This window comes from Dipodomys spectabilis, unplaced genomic scaffold (assembly GCF_019054845.1).
Source record: "Dipodomys spectabilis isolate Male_0828 unplaced genomic scaffold, ASM1905484v1 ptg000050l, whole genome shotgun sequence".
NCBI lineage: Eukaryota > Metazoa > Chordata > Mammalia > Rodentia > Heteromyidae > Dipodomys > Dipodomys spectabilis.
The window spans coordinates 9172314-9185671 of record NW_024870727.1 but is presented as its reverse complement, the minus strand read 5'-3'; the positions used below and the strand labels follow the sequence as shown (position 1 = coordinate 9185671).

Here is a 13358-nt window from a genome sequence, read left to right as displayed (position 1 = left end):
ATGGCGACCGCGCGTGCGCCGCCCAAACCCTGGGCAGGCCGCAGGTAGGGCTCACGGGGTGGGCGGAGACGGAGTCTGGCGCGCGCAGGCCCAGCCCGCCAGATGGGAGGGGTTTGAGGAGGGTGGGGCTAGGCGCCTCGGCAGCTCCTGGCCGCGTCCTCTTGCACTGCGAGGTCTGAGCAGTGCTCGGCCCTGGGATCGCTGAGAGCGGAGTCTCAAGGGATGGAGCGGGCCGGAGTGGACTCGGACCACCGATACGACCCTTGGCCCGGCCCTCGGCCCCCGAAGCGCGCCTCAGCCTTCGGGGACCTGTGAGGGGCGGGGCGTCCGGGAGAGCGTCCCTGGAGGCTGGCTACAGATGTCGTTACGGAAAGTGTGTGTGTGTGGGGGGCGATCAGGGATAGATCCATGTGGTTCCACACAAATACTTCCGGCAAAGTATTCTCTACGTCGAGGAACTTATATTGTACGAATGAAGTAGATCTTGTTCGGCTGGAATGAACCTGATCGTTTTCTTAAACAACAAACCCCAAACTCTTAAAAGCAATAACAACAAACTATAAAGGCCTCGGGTGGCTGAGATCTGGAGAGTAGGGTTGGAAGCCAAGCTAGGCAGAAGTGTCTGAAAGACTCCCGGTCTCTAGATAACCAGCAATAGCTGGAAGCCTGGTCCAAGTGGTACAGTGCCAGCCACGAGCGAGCCCGTCCGGAGAGCAGGAGACCCTCCACGCAAGCCATGGAACGGCCACACACAAAAGAAATAGATTCTAATGAGGTAACGGGCAAAAGACAACTGGGATCACCGAGTCCACGGTCATCTTCTCACTTGGAACCAGGTATAAGAGGGCTTTCTCTCTCCCCCCCTCCCCCTCCCCCAGAGAAAGAGGAACCTCTATGAAACATAAGTTTTATGTTACAGAACAGTGTCACTAATTTAATCAATTCGACTTTTAATCTTTTTTTAAGGGCAAACTCTGATGGCCGGAGAATTTTGATTTTTCTTTCCTTTTAGTGTCCACGACGACCTTTCAGATTTTTTCTGGAATATTTCAACATCCCTTCGAAATCATGTCCAAGGACAGACTCCCGCCCGAAGGCCTTCCCCTGAGAGTGCCCCCGACGGGCGAGGAGGCGCAGATCACCGACAGGACGTTCTTCCTGGACGCCTCCCGGCGGGGCCTGACGCGCATCCCCTCGGAGATCCTGGCGCTGGCGGAACTGGAGGAGATCCACTTGGAAGGCAACCAGATAGAGGAGATCCCCGCCGACATCCAGCGCCTCAAGAACGTCAGGGTCCTTTACCTGAACAACAACCGGGTGCGGAGCCTGTGTCCGGAGCTGGGGAGGCTGAGCAGCCTGGAGGGCCTGGACCTGAGCTCCAACCCGCTGCTCCCGTCCTCCCTGGGCGTGCTGTCCTGGTTGCGCGCCCTGCGCGAGCTGCGCCTCTACCACACCGACCTCCGGGAGGTCCCCGTGCCCCTCTGCAAAGCCCTCCACCACCTCGAGCTCTTCGGGCTGTCCGGCAACCACCTGGAATCGCTGCCGAAGGAAATCGTGAACCAGACCAAGCTGAGGGAGATCTACCTGAAGCAAAACCAGTTCAAGGTCTTTCCCTCGGAGCTGTGTGCGCTAAACAACCTGGAGATCATCGACCTGGACGAGAACCAGCTCACGGCGCTCCCGGACGAGGTGGGCCACCTGCGGCGCCTGCACAAGCTCTACCTGGCCTACAACCACCTGTGCAGCCTGCCCGAGTCGCTGCACCTGTGCGGCCGCATGGCCGTGCTCGACCTGTCCCACAACCTCCTCCACTCCCTCCCGCACAACCTGGAGGAGCTGGTCGAGATGACCGAGGTGGGCTTGAGCGGGAACCGGCTGGAGAAGCTGCCCCGCCAGGTGTGCCGGTGGCCAGCGCTGCACCTGCTCTACGTGCACGGCGCGGGGCTGCGCTCCCTGCGCTGCTCCATCCGCAGGCTGACCAACCTCTGCTTCCTCGACCTCAGCCAGAACCACCTGGACCACCTGCCCGCGCAGCTCTGCTCGCTCAGGAACCTGGAGATCCTGGCCCTGGACGACAACAACCTCCTCCAGGTACCGGCCCGCTTTCCTTGCGCAGGTGCTGGGGTTGATCTCAGTCCCTGAGCTTTGACACTCGGGGACGGCGCTCCACCACGTGAGCCACAGCTCCACTTCCAGCTTTTTGCTGTTGTTGTTGCTTAATTGGAGATAAGAGGCCATTGGACTTTCCTGCCTGGGCTGGCTTCCAACCTCGATCCTCAGATCTCAGCCTCCTGAGTAGCTAGGATTACAGGTGTGAGCCACAGGTACCTGGCTTGCTTGCTTTCTGTCTCTTTCTTTCTTTCTTTCTTTCTTTCTTTCTTTCTTTCTTTCTTTCTTTCTTTCTTTCTTTCTTTCTTTCTTTCTTTCTTTCCCCCCCCTCCTCCTCCCCCTCTTCCCCTTCCTCCTCCTCTTTTCTTTCTTTCTCCCCCCCCTCCTCCTCTTTGTTTTAATGCTGGTCCTGAGGCTTGAACTCAGGCCCTGGGCCCTGGTCCTTAGCTTTTTTTTGGGGGGGGGGTCCGGTCGTTGGGCCTGAACTCTGGGCCTGGGCGCTGTCCCTCAGCTCTTCAGCTCAAGGCTAGTGCTCTACCACTTGAGCCACAACGCCACTTCCGACTTTTATTCTTTTTGTTTATGTGGTGCTGAGGAATTGAACCCAGGGCCTCATGCATGCAAGGCAAGCGTTCTACCACTGAGCCACCTTCCTAGCCCGGTTCTTAGCTTTTTTGCTCAAGGCTGATGTTCTACCCTTGAGCCAGGGCTCTACTTATGGCTTTTTGGTGGTTAACTGAAGAGTCTCATGGACTTTGCTGCCCAGGTTGGTTTTGAACTGCTACTCACAGATCTCAGCCTCCTGAATAGCTGAGATTACAGGCGTGAGCCACCAGTGCCCAAATTATTTCTTTTTCCCCTAAACACCAATAGCGATCACAACTAGTAGCTAACATTTAGGTAAAACACGTGTGTGCCAGTCACAGGTATGTGTTTTACATTGGCTTTCTCATTCAATCCTTGCAGGACTCTGGTCCTCGTTGAGGATAATGGCAGATAGTGAGCTCAACATCAAATGTTTCCAAATCCGCACAGCCTGCAAACGAGAGCCAGGGGTCCTAGCAGGCTTAGGGCCTATCTAGATTCTTAACGGAGACCACCTCCACACAGGGCTTCAGTAACCAGGGGTTTTTCTGATCTATGCATTTTAGTCTTCAATGTTCCACTTAACAGAAACTGAACTACAAAAACAGCTTTGTTCCTAGGCAGTGCATACGCCCCCATGTGGTGAGAGTCGCAAGATCAGATCGGTCCCTGCTGCATTGTTGAGACTCATGAAGTGGAGCTATGTCTCAAGTGGTAGAGCACCAGCTCTCGATCAAAAAACTAAGGGATAGGGTCCAGGCCCTGAGTTCAAACCTCAGTACTGGTACAAGGAAACAAAGAGCCAGGTGCTGGTAGCTCACATCTGTAATCCCAGCTACTCAAGAGATTTAAGAGTCATAGTTTGGATCCAGCCTGGGCAGACAAATCCATGAAACTATTTCCAAATAAGTAGGAAAAAAAGTTGAGGTGTGACACAAGAAGTCGAGCACGTGAACAAAAAAAAAACAACCTTAAAAGCCCAAGGCCCTGAATACAAACCCTACTACCGGTAAACAAAAGAACAAATAATGCATAACAGTGAAATCAGATTGGCAATGAGAAAATGAAGGACCTCCAGAATGCAGACCTGCAAATGTACATACTACACATGCAAACACGCACACTGCTCAGCAGCAGAGCTCAGTTGGTCTACTTCTTTTTTTTTTTTTTTTTGGGTCCGGTCCTGGGGCCTGAACTCTGGGCCTGGGCGCTGTCCCTCAGCTCTTCAGCTCAAGGGTAGCGCTCTACCACTTGATCCACAGCGCCACTTCTGGCTTTTTTCTTTTTGCTTATGTGGTGCTGAGGAATTGAACCTAGGGCCTCAGGCATGCAAGGCAAGCGCTCTACTACTGAGCCACCTTCCCAGGCCCTCAGTTGGTCTACTTCTGATGTAGCACTTCAGCTCAAACCCCACAGCCCAATGTCTTTGCTGATTGTTAAAAGCAGTCTTACCCGAACCCTCTCTGTTTGGAATGCTTCTAGTTACCTCCCGAGTTGGGCTTGCTTTCAAAACTGAAGATACTTGGACTCACAGGAAATGAGTTTGTCTCCTTTCCAGAGGAAGTGTTTTCTCTCATGTCTCTAGAGAAATTATACATCGGGCAAGACCAGGGAACCAAGTTCACCTATTTGCCAGAACAAGTTGGAAAACTGCAGGTAAGCCTCTGTCGTAAACAGAAAAGAAGCACCTTGAAGTTGGCTGGTACTAAGAGAACAGGGGTCCACATTCTGTTTTCTACTTCATACAGTCATTTGAATATGTTGAGGTTTTTTGCTGGCACTGAACACCTTATTAATGATGAAGAGGCCATGTAGTACTTCTTTTATTACCCGTGTGTTGGGGTGTGTGTGTGTGTGTGTGTGCTAGTTCTGAGACTCGAACTTAGGCCCTGGGTACTGGCCTTGAGTTTTTGTGCTCACGTGGTGCCTGGCATGTATCTTTCTTTTTGTAGACATGGAGTCATGCCTCTTCCCATTTCATTTCCAGTTTTCTAAGTAACTCCTTGACAATGGTACTGTTTTGAGTTAAGGTGTTATACAACTGACATGGCTGAGAGTCAGTGTGACTCCTTCCATGTGTAGTGATGAGGAATCTTGTTGCACTAAGTTTATATTGGTGATGGGTCCATGTTACTGTGCCAAGCCACAAAGTAATCTTATGAACAGCAGCTTTATTAGCCTGCCGGCCTCTCCCCTACCTCTCTCTCTGCTAGTACTGAGGCTTGGACTCAGGGCCAGACCACTGTCCCTTAGCTTCTTTAAGTCTGGAACTCTACTGCTTGAGCCATACCTCCACATCCAGCTTTTTGCTGATTAATTGGAGATAAAAGTCTCACAGACTTTTTCTCCCAGGACTGGCTTTGAACCACAATCCTTAGATCTCAGTCTCCTGAGTAGCTAGGATTAAGGTTATAAGCCACTGGCACCCACAAGCATGTCTTCATGTATGCTGCTTTGTTTTTCTTCTTGAAAGCTCTGAGGATTGAACTTAGGGCCTACAACTTGCTAGACAGGTGCTCTAACTACTTGAGCCACTGCCTCAGCTATTTTGGCTTTGGTTATAATTCATATAGTCCAGACTGGTCAGGAAAAAAAAAATAACACGCTTCCCATGTAGCTGACAGGCACATACTTTTGATTTACAGCTTTTTATTGCTTGGGCTAGGGTCTCTCAAACTTCTTGATCAGGCTGGCCTCAAATCTGATCTCAATACCCTGAATAACTGGGATTCACCATGAGCCACCATGCCCTACTGATTTTTTTTTTTTTTTTTGGTCCGGTCATGGGGCCTGAACTCTGGGCCTGGACACTGTCCCTCAGCTCTTCAGCTCAAGGCTAGCCCGCTACCACTTGAGCCACAGTGCCACTTCCGGCTTTTTTCTTTTTGCTTATGTGGTGCTGAGGAATCGAACCCAGGGCCTCATGCATGCAAGGCAAGCGCTCTACCACTGAGCCACCTTCCCAGCCCTGCCCTACTGATTTATGCATTATTTAATAATTGCATTTTTCATGTGTCTGTTAATAATAATAATGCACTTAATAATAATAGATAATAACTCTTTTTTTTTATTTTTGGTCGTTCATGGTGCTTGAACTCAGGGTCTAGGTGCTATTCCTGAGATTTTCTGCTCAAGGCTAGCACTCTACCACTTGAGCCACAGTGCCACTTCTGGCTTTTTCTGTTTATGTGGTACTGAGGAATTGAAGCCAGTGCTTCATGCATGGTAGGCAAACATTCTACCACTAAGCCAACTTCCCAGCCCTAAATAACAACTCGATGATGGCTACTACATAATTCCCAACCTTGGAACTAAGCACTGGCAGGTACAACACAGGTAATGCTGCTCACCATGACTTAGAAATTCCATTTGGATTTCTCCATTCCTTACCCTCTGTTCATAGATTTTTTTTTTTGTTTGTAATTTTGCTCCTTGAACATGTCATACACAGGGCAAAACACAAATGTTAAATTTTTGCTCAGTAAAGTTGAAAAGTAGTTGATTCCATAGTCTTCATGTTATGGTCATGTCCTCTTAGCCAATGTTGGTTTGATCATTGCAGCAATTGTAATTTGGAAGTAACTTCTAGAGATACTCTGATATTGAAAGGGACAAATGACAAATTCACTAAAATTATCCAAACTATTTCTCCATAAAGTTTCAGTAAAACAAAGTTCCCATACTCTCTTTTCCTGCACCAAAGGAACTAAAGTCTAAATGGTTTTACTAAAAAAAGAGATTTATTTATTTATTTTTTATTTTTTTTGGTCCGGTTGTGGGGCCTGAACTCTGGGCCTGGGTGCTGTCCCTCAGCTCTTCAGCTCAAGGCTAGCGCTCTACCACTTGAGCCACAGTGCCACTTCTGGCTTTTTTTTCTTATGTGGTGCTGAGGAATCGAACCCAGGGCTTCATGCATGCAAGGCAAGCGCTCTACCACTGAGCCACCTTCCCAGCCCAAAAAGAGATTTTTTTGATGTTAGCTTTTGTGTGTGTGTGTGTGTGTGTGTGTGTGCCTATTGGTGTTTGTGCATGCTTGTGCTTATGCACATGCATGCCAGTACCATGGCTTGAACTCAAGGCCTAGGCGCTGTCCTTTTGATTTTTTACTCAGGGCTAGTGCTGTACCATGTAAGCTACACCTCCATTTCTGTTTTTTTCTTCTGGTTACTTGGAGACAAAAGTCTCAGATTTCCCTGCCTGGACTGACTTTGAACCATGATCTTCAGATCTCAGCCTCTTGAGTAGCTAGGGTTATAGGCTTGATGTTGGGCATTTAAATATGCTTTTTCCTATATCTCAATAGATGATTTCCCCCTTGAGAGTACATGGATTCTCACTTTGATTTGAGTTGTGAGTAAAGATAAGGCTCACTGTGCCATACTTGTGTTGTTTCAGAGTCTTAAAGAGCTGCACATAGAGAACAATTGCCTCGAGTACCTTCCCATATCTTTGGGGTCATTGCCTCATCTAGAAGTTCTTGACTGCCGGCACAATTTGCTTAAACAGATCCCAGATAGCCTTTGCCAAGCACAAGGTGAGGAAACTTAGTATATCTACGGCTTTATAGAATTTGAGGGCAGCAATTTGAGGGATGCAATGAATGGCTTCCCTCTTTTCTGAAAGACCAGGCCCTAGGTTTGGAGAGGCTGAGCCCTAGAGGGAGGCCAGGTGCCTCCCTAACCATCTTGTAAAGGCCAGTTGTAATCTGAATGAAAAAGAGAATAAGGTCATAATTGCTAAGAAACTCAGCATACATCTCTACTTGTATTATGTCCATCCCCAGCAATGGATTGTTATATGCATACTGTTCGCTAGTATTTGGACTTGGAGTTCAGAAGGAAATTTTCATCCAGCTTATTAAGTCACTGGACTAACAGGAAAAGTATTGACTCAAGAAGGTAAAAATCAGCAAAGGAACTTTTGGAACTATATGACTGACTTAGAAAAATCACATATGATCTCTGTGTAACCACACAAACCTTTTCCAATAGGTTAAGTCCTTCCTTCCTTCCTTCCTTCCTTTCTCCCTTCCTTCCTTCCTTCCTTCCTTCCTTCCTTCCTTCCTTCCTTCCTTCCTTCCTTCCTTCCTTCCTTCCTTCCTTCCTTCCTTCCTTTTTTCCTTCTTCCTTGAAACCATGTTGCTGGGCTGACATGATACAGCTGAGCCATGCCTCTAACCTTGTTTTTCTTTTCTTTTTATTTTTAGAACAGGGTCTCACTTCCTGCCCAGCTTTCAAGCTCCCCACCTGTGCTTCTGTCGGCCCACTTTAGGCTTCCTGTCATGATTGGGATCAGAGGTGCTTGCCTTAGCACCCAGCTTCCTTCCCTCCACTGAGGCAGTATCTTGAATTGTTCTGCCTAGGCTGGCCTGGCACCACGATCCTACTGATCTCACCCTCCCTTGCATAACACATACATGCCACTGCATCCAGCTATGCTTTAGGAAATAGTCTCATGAACTTTTCTGTTTGCACTGGCCTCGGACACTAAATCATATTCTCTTAGCCTCTTACATAGCTAGGTTTGTAGGCATGAGCTACTGGATGTTGGCTTTTTTTTGGGGGGGGGGGTGAGGGGGGTAGTTCTGGGAATTGAACTCAACTTGTTAGGCAAAACACTCTACCACTTGAGCCATGCCCCCAGTTCTTTTGCTTTTAGTTTTTTTTTTTTTTTTGAGGTAAGGTCTCACAGTAATTTGTCTAGGATGTGCTTGAACATTGATCCTCCTGCTTTACCTCCCAAGTAACTGGGTTTATAGGAATGCACCACTATGCCCAGTCCCTAAATCATTCTTTATTTGCACATCTTTCCACCTACTCATGAATCCATTTATCTGTTTACATTAGTTATACAGAGAAAAATTTCACTGATACTGTGTTCCTAAGATAAATTCACCATTAAAAAAAACCAAAATAACTCTGTCCAGATTTGAAAGAGCTACTGCTAGAGGACAACTTGCTCACAGAGATTCCAGAAAACTTAGATCAACTAGAGAATCTTCAGGTTCTGACCCTGATGGACAACCCCATGGAAGACCCACCCCAGGATGTTTGTGCCCGAGGCATCCAGAGCATCTGGAAGTACCTGAAGGAGAAGAAAGCCAAGAAACTAACGGCAATAAGGGTAAAAGCAGCACAGGTCCTTGTGAATGTGTTCACAATTGCTTTGGGAAAAGGCCCTCGTATCTACCAAAGGATCTGTGGGTCTGTGTTTATATGCATGTACATGTCTTTTGATTTTGTGCCAGTCCTGGAGCTTGAGGGTCTGGGTGCTATCCCTTAGCTGTTTAGTTTTTGTGCTTCACTCAACACTAGTGCTTTACCACTTGAGCCAGGTCTACTTTCAGCTGTTTTGGTGGTTAATTGGAGACAGACTTTCCTGCCTGGATTCAAACCAGGATCTTCAGATATCAGCTTCCTGAGTAGCTAGGATTACAGGCATGAGTCATGCCATCCAGCTTACACATGTCCTTCCCCCTCCCTCCTCCCCGCCCCCCCCCCCCCATGTCCTTCTTGACATGAAAATCTCATTCACTTTTTGTTTTTGTCTCCAAGGCTAAGAGACTAGTTTTACATTTCGGCCCTATGTTATTGTCGTTGTGTTTCTTCCCCTTTTTTAATCAGAAAAGAAGCCTACAAAAGGGCAGGGGGTATAGGTCATGTGGTAAAGTGCTTGCCTGGGAAGTGGAAGGCTTTATGTAGCTGGAACAGTGTTAGCAAGGAGGGGTTAAGAGATCAAGGAGGACCCTACCCTGATTGCACACTGAGTAGCTAATTCTAGCTCCTTGGGAGGCTGGAGGTTGGAAGCCAGCCTGGGCAGGAAAGTCCCTGAAATTCTTATCTCCAATTAACCATCAAAAAACTGGAAATGGAGCACTAGACTTGAGCAAAAAAAGCTCAAGGTAAACAACTAGGCTCTGAGTTCAAGCCCCAGGACTGGTATACTCACAAAACAAAAAGAGATCCAAGAGGTCAGGGGAACAGGAGAATCACAGAGGGCACTGGAGCCAGGGTAAATTTTTTATTTTTATTTTTTTAATTGTGAAAATACTGTACAGGGGGATTACAATTACATGAGCAAGGTAATGAATACATTTCTTATCAAGCATTGTTGCCTCTTCCTTTGTTTCCCCTTCCCATCCCTTCCCTCCCATTCCCCCTCCCTCTTCTTCCCCCCCCCCCCATAATAAAGCTTTTATTCTGTTTTTCCAATCCTGGGGCTTGAACTCTGGGCCTGGGTGCTGTCTCTGAGCTGCTTTTTGCTCCAGGCAATCACTCTACCACTTGAGCCATAGTGCCACTTCTGGCTTTTTTGAGTAGTTTATTGGAGAGAAGAGTCTCACTGAGTTTTCTGCCTGGGCTGTCTTCAAACCACAATCCTCAGATCTCAACCTCCTGAGTAGCTAGATAACAGCACCCAGCCTTTTTTTTTTTTTTAATTCTTTTAGTCAAAGTTTTATTCTGGAAGAAATAGGGAGCTACTGGGAGCTTCTTAGAAGTGTCTGCTTTTGGAGGAAGGGCAGGGCTGTTCCTGTGTTGGTGGACAGGAGAGGAGGAGGCGAAGAATAAGTGTGAAGTGGCTTTAGAAGGACCTGAGCACCCTAACCATCAGGAAAAGCAGGACACATGCTCTCTGATGTTCCTCTTTGCCCTCCCTACGCAGTGCCCTTCTTCATCGCTCTATCACCATATTCCAGGCACACACTCCTGTATTTGTTGTTTGTCCCAACTGGTTGTGAATTCCACAGTCAGGGATGTGAGCATTCCATTGCTATTTTCCAAATGTCTACAACTACCTGGCTTACACAGGATTAAGTGTCTTGGTTTTTGTTTTGTTTTGTTTTCCTTTTTGTTTTCTGTTTGAAAGAGTGACAGCCTGGCCGAGAAAGATAGAAAATCAAGTCAAGCTTGGAAGTCTAGTCATAGCCTATTCTCCATGTCACTAAGACCACAGACCAGAACAGGGAGATTTCACAGCCTCCAGATTATCATCATCTTTGGTTCTCAATCACAGGAGATCTGAGGCTGAGTGAATCAAGAGAGTAAGGATTGACTTTGAGTTCTGGTCTATGACATTAGGAAGAGGAAGGACATAGTAATGGCATCTGTTGAGAATGTCCTAATATTGCAAGAGTGCTTGTACAGAAGAGAGATTAAATACCAGAGACAGCTTTAGTTTGAAATGATTGTCCCTTGTAGTAATCCAGCTTCACTGAGAGCAAGAACTCACTCCCAAGAGTGCCATTAAGCTCTTGCAACCCAAGCTCCTCTTAAAGGTCCCACCTCTTCTCAATTTGATTACATCTGGAATCAAATTTCAGCCTGAGGTTTCAGAAAGGCCAGGCCATATGCAGACCTTAACAATAATGATTCGAAGGGATACTAAGCTTGTATTGATCTTATTTGCAGATTCAATCGTGGTGGCGTGGGGTCATGGTGATTAGAGGCCTAGGGAAATTTGAAGACCTAGTAAAAGGACGAAAGAAAGGAAAGTCCTCTCCAAAAGATAAAAAAGATAAAAAAGCAGCAGCTGCCGCCGCCGCAGCAGAAGCAGCAAAGAAACCTGGAAAAGGGAAGCCTGGAAAGGGAAATAAGAAATAATACTGTAAATCAATGAGTTAAGGGTGTTAACCCGAATGGATGTTGAAGCCACAATGTGAAGCGTTCAATGCCAGCCACACACACAATTATCTGTCAATTTATAGCTACTTGTAATAATAAAAGATTCTTCTTTTTACTTAAAGGTGTATGCAAAGATACCTGGGAATTGCTTCAAAATAATGTGGGGAGAAAAAGGTGATAAAGTTTCAAATGAAACCAGAGAACCAGATAATAGGGGTTTAGGGGTTCATTATACTATTCTGTCTACAAAAATTTACCAGGCGCTGGTGGATCACACTTAAAATCCTAGATACTCAAGAGGCTGAGATCTAAGGATTACAGTTAAAGGCAGCTCAAGCAGGAAAGTCTATGAAATTCTTATCTTCCAATTAACCACCAAGAGATCAGAAGTGGAGCTGAGGCCCAAGTGGTAGAACACTATCCTTGACTAAAAAAGGCAAGAAACAGGCCCTGAGTCCAAGCTACAGTACTGGCACATGAAAAAAAGAAGGAAGGAAGGAAAGAAGGAAGAGGGGGGGGAAGAAGGAAGAGAGGGAGAGAAAGAAAGAAGAAAGAAAAAGAAGGAAAGATGAAAGGGAGGAAGGGAAGAAAGGAAGGAAGAGTGAAAAAGAGAGAAGGAAAGGGAAGGAAGAAACAGAAGGAAAGAAGTAAGAAAAAGAATGAAAAGAAGGGAAGAAGGAAGGAATCCAATAGTGAATTGTAAGTTCTTTTTTTTTTGTTTTTGTTTTTTTTGGGGTCCGGCCCGGGAGCTGTCCCTCAGCTCTTCAGCTCAAGGCTAGCGTTCTACCACTTGAGCCACAGCGCCACTTCTGGCTTTTTTTCTTTTTGCTTATGTGGTGCTAGGGAAGCAAACCCAGGGCCTCGGGCATGCAAGGCAAGTGCTCTCCCACTGAGCCACCTTCCCAGCCCTGAATTGTAAGTTCTTGATGTGCAGTGATGTTTTACTAAGTCTGCTAAAGAAAGTATAAAACCACAGTCAAGAGGAAATATAGGCACCAGTGAAAACAATAGTAGATTGAAATAGTAATAAGTTTAGACTAAATGAATAGAAAGAGGATAGAACCCCAACTCTCCTGACTTGCACTATTGGCTGTACTTTTGGAGATGGTGGATATTGTCACATTTCACCAGCAGGGAGCAGCATCACCCACCAATTTTCCTCTTCACTCTAGCCATTTTGATCATGGTACATTGGATACCAGGTATTTTATTCAGGGTAGTAGGACCAGCAGATTTAGAGAAAACAAAAATAAGATGTATGCAATGAGTTCTAATTCCAGATAAACATGGATGATGTTTTAGTTCTGTGTCATCACATGTATTTTATCTGGCATCCCTGATTTTGAATAAGGTAGAAGATAGGACAGACTCTCTTGCCTGTTTATTTTTAATCTCTCAAGGGTAGAGCACTACCACTTGAGCCACAGCTCCACTTCTGGATTTTTGTTAGTTACTTGGAGATAAACTTTCCTTCTGGGTTGGCTTCCAACCTTGATCCTCAGCTCTGAGCCTCCTGAGTAGCTAGGGTTATAGGCATGAGCCACTGACACCTAGCTATGATACATCTTTTTTTTCTGTAACACTTAATATGAATATGGTGACTGGTTTGTGAGACCCCTGGGCACAGACTGTGTGTTTCAGTGTTTGCTTTTTAGTCTTCAGAGCATTTCTACAGAGGACATCTTATGTCCTTACCCACTGTGTGGTAAACAGATGAACTGGAGCTGTAGAATTGAGCTGTGGAGATGCCATGCTCTGGTGGAAGGGACAATGGTGAACCCCCCCCCCCCCCTCCCCAGGGAAACAGCTCTGGGGAGCAATTCCAGGCCACTTCCTGGTAGCCTTAGTTTTGAACAAAGCTTGGTTCTCTGGGTGATTCTGTGGGCTTAGAAGATTCTTCTCACTTCTTCCATTTCTGATGCAAACCTGTCAGAGTTGCATTCTCTCATTTACAACCAAGAATATCATGCTTTCATGAAACATCACTACAAGCCTGGTGCTGGTGGTTCATGCCTGCCATCCTAGCTACTCAGGAGGCTGAGA

The 13358-nt window shown here is 46.7% G+C and overlaps 1 protein-coding gene across 2 annotated transcripts; it reads left to right on the top strand.

Annotated features, from left to right (window-relative positions):
• The first annotated feature begins 339 nt into the window (after nucleotides 1-339).
• Lrriq4 (leucine rich repeats and IQ motif containing 4) lies at nucleotides 340-11430 on the top strand. 2 transcript variants are annotated; one of them, XM_042678877.1, is made up of 6 exons: nucleotides 340-836; nucleotides 1013-2091; nucleotides 4177-4350; nucleotides 7090-7228; nucleotides 8621-8817; nucleotides 11103-11430. In XM_042678877.1, the coding sequence occupies exons 1-6, from the start codon at nucleotides 737-739 to the stop codon at nucleotides 11292-11294; spliced, it is 1881 nt and encodes a 626-aa protein (XP_042534811.1). In that variant the 5' UTR covers nucleotides 340-736; the 3' UTR covers nucleotides 11295-11430. The 2 variants fall into 2 exon arrangements, with proteins under 2 accessions (XP_042534811.1, XP_042534812.1); XM_042678878.1 differs by having other exon boundaries at nucleotides 774-836; nucleotides 967-2091.
• Nucleotides 11431-13358: the final 1928 nt, after the last annotated feature.

Excerpts from the sequence above, each read along its gene's own strand:
- Lrriq4 (XM_042678877.1), top strand. The coding sequence starts at position 737 with ATGGAACGGCCACACACAAAAGAAATAGATTCTAATGAGGTAACGGGC. Across the intron at positions 2,092-4,176 it reads ACGACAACAACCTCCTCCAG|TTACCTCCCGAGTTGGGCTT; the intron begins GTACCGGCCCGC and ends GAATGCTTCTAG. Across the intron at positions 7,229-8,620 it reads TAGCCTTTGCCAAGCACAAG|ATTTGAAAGAGCTACTGCTA; the intron begins GTGAGGAAACTT and ends AACTCTGTCCAG.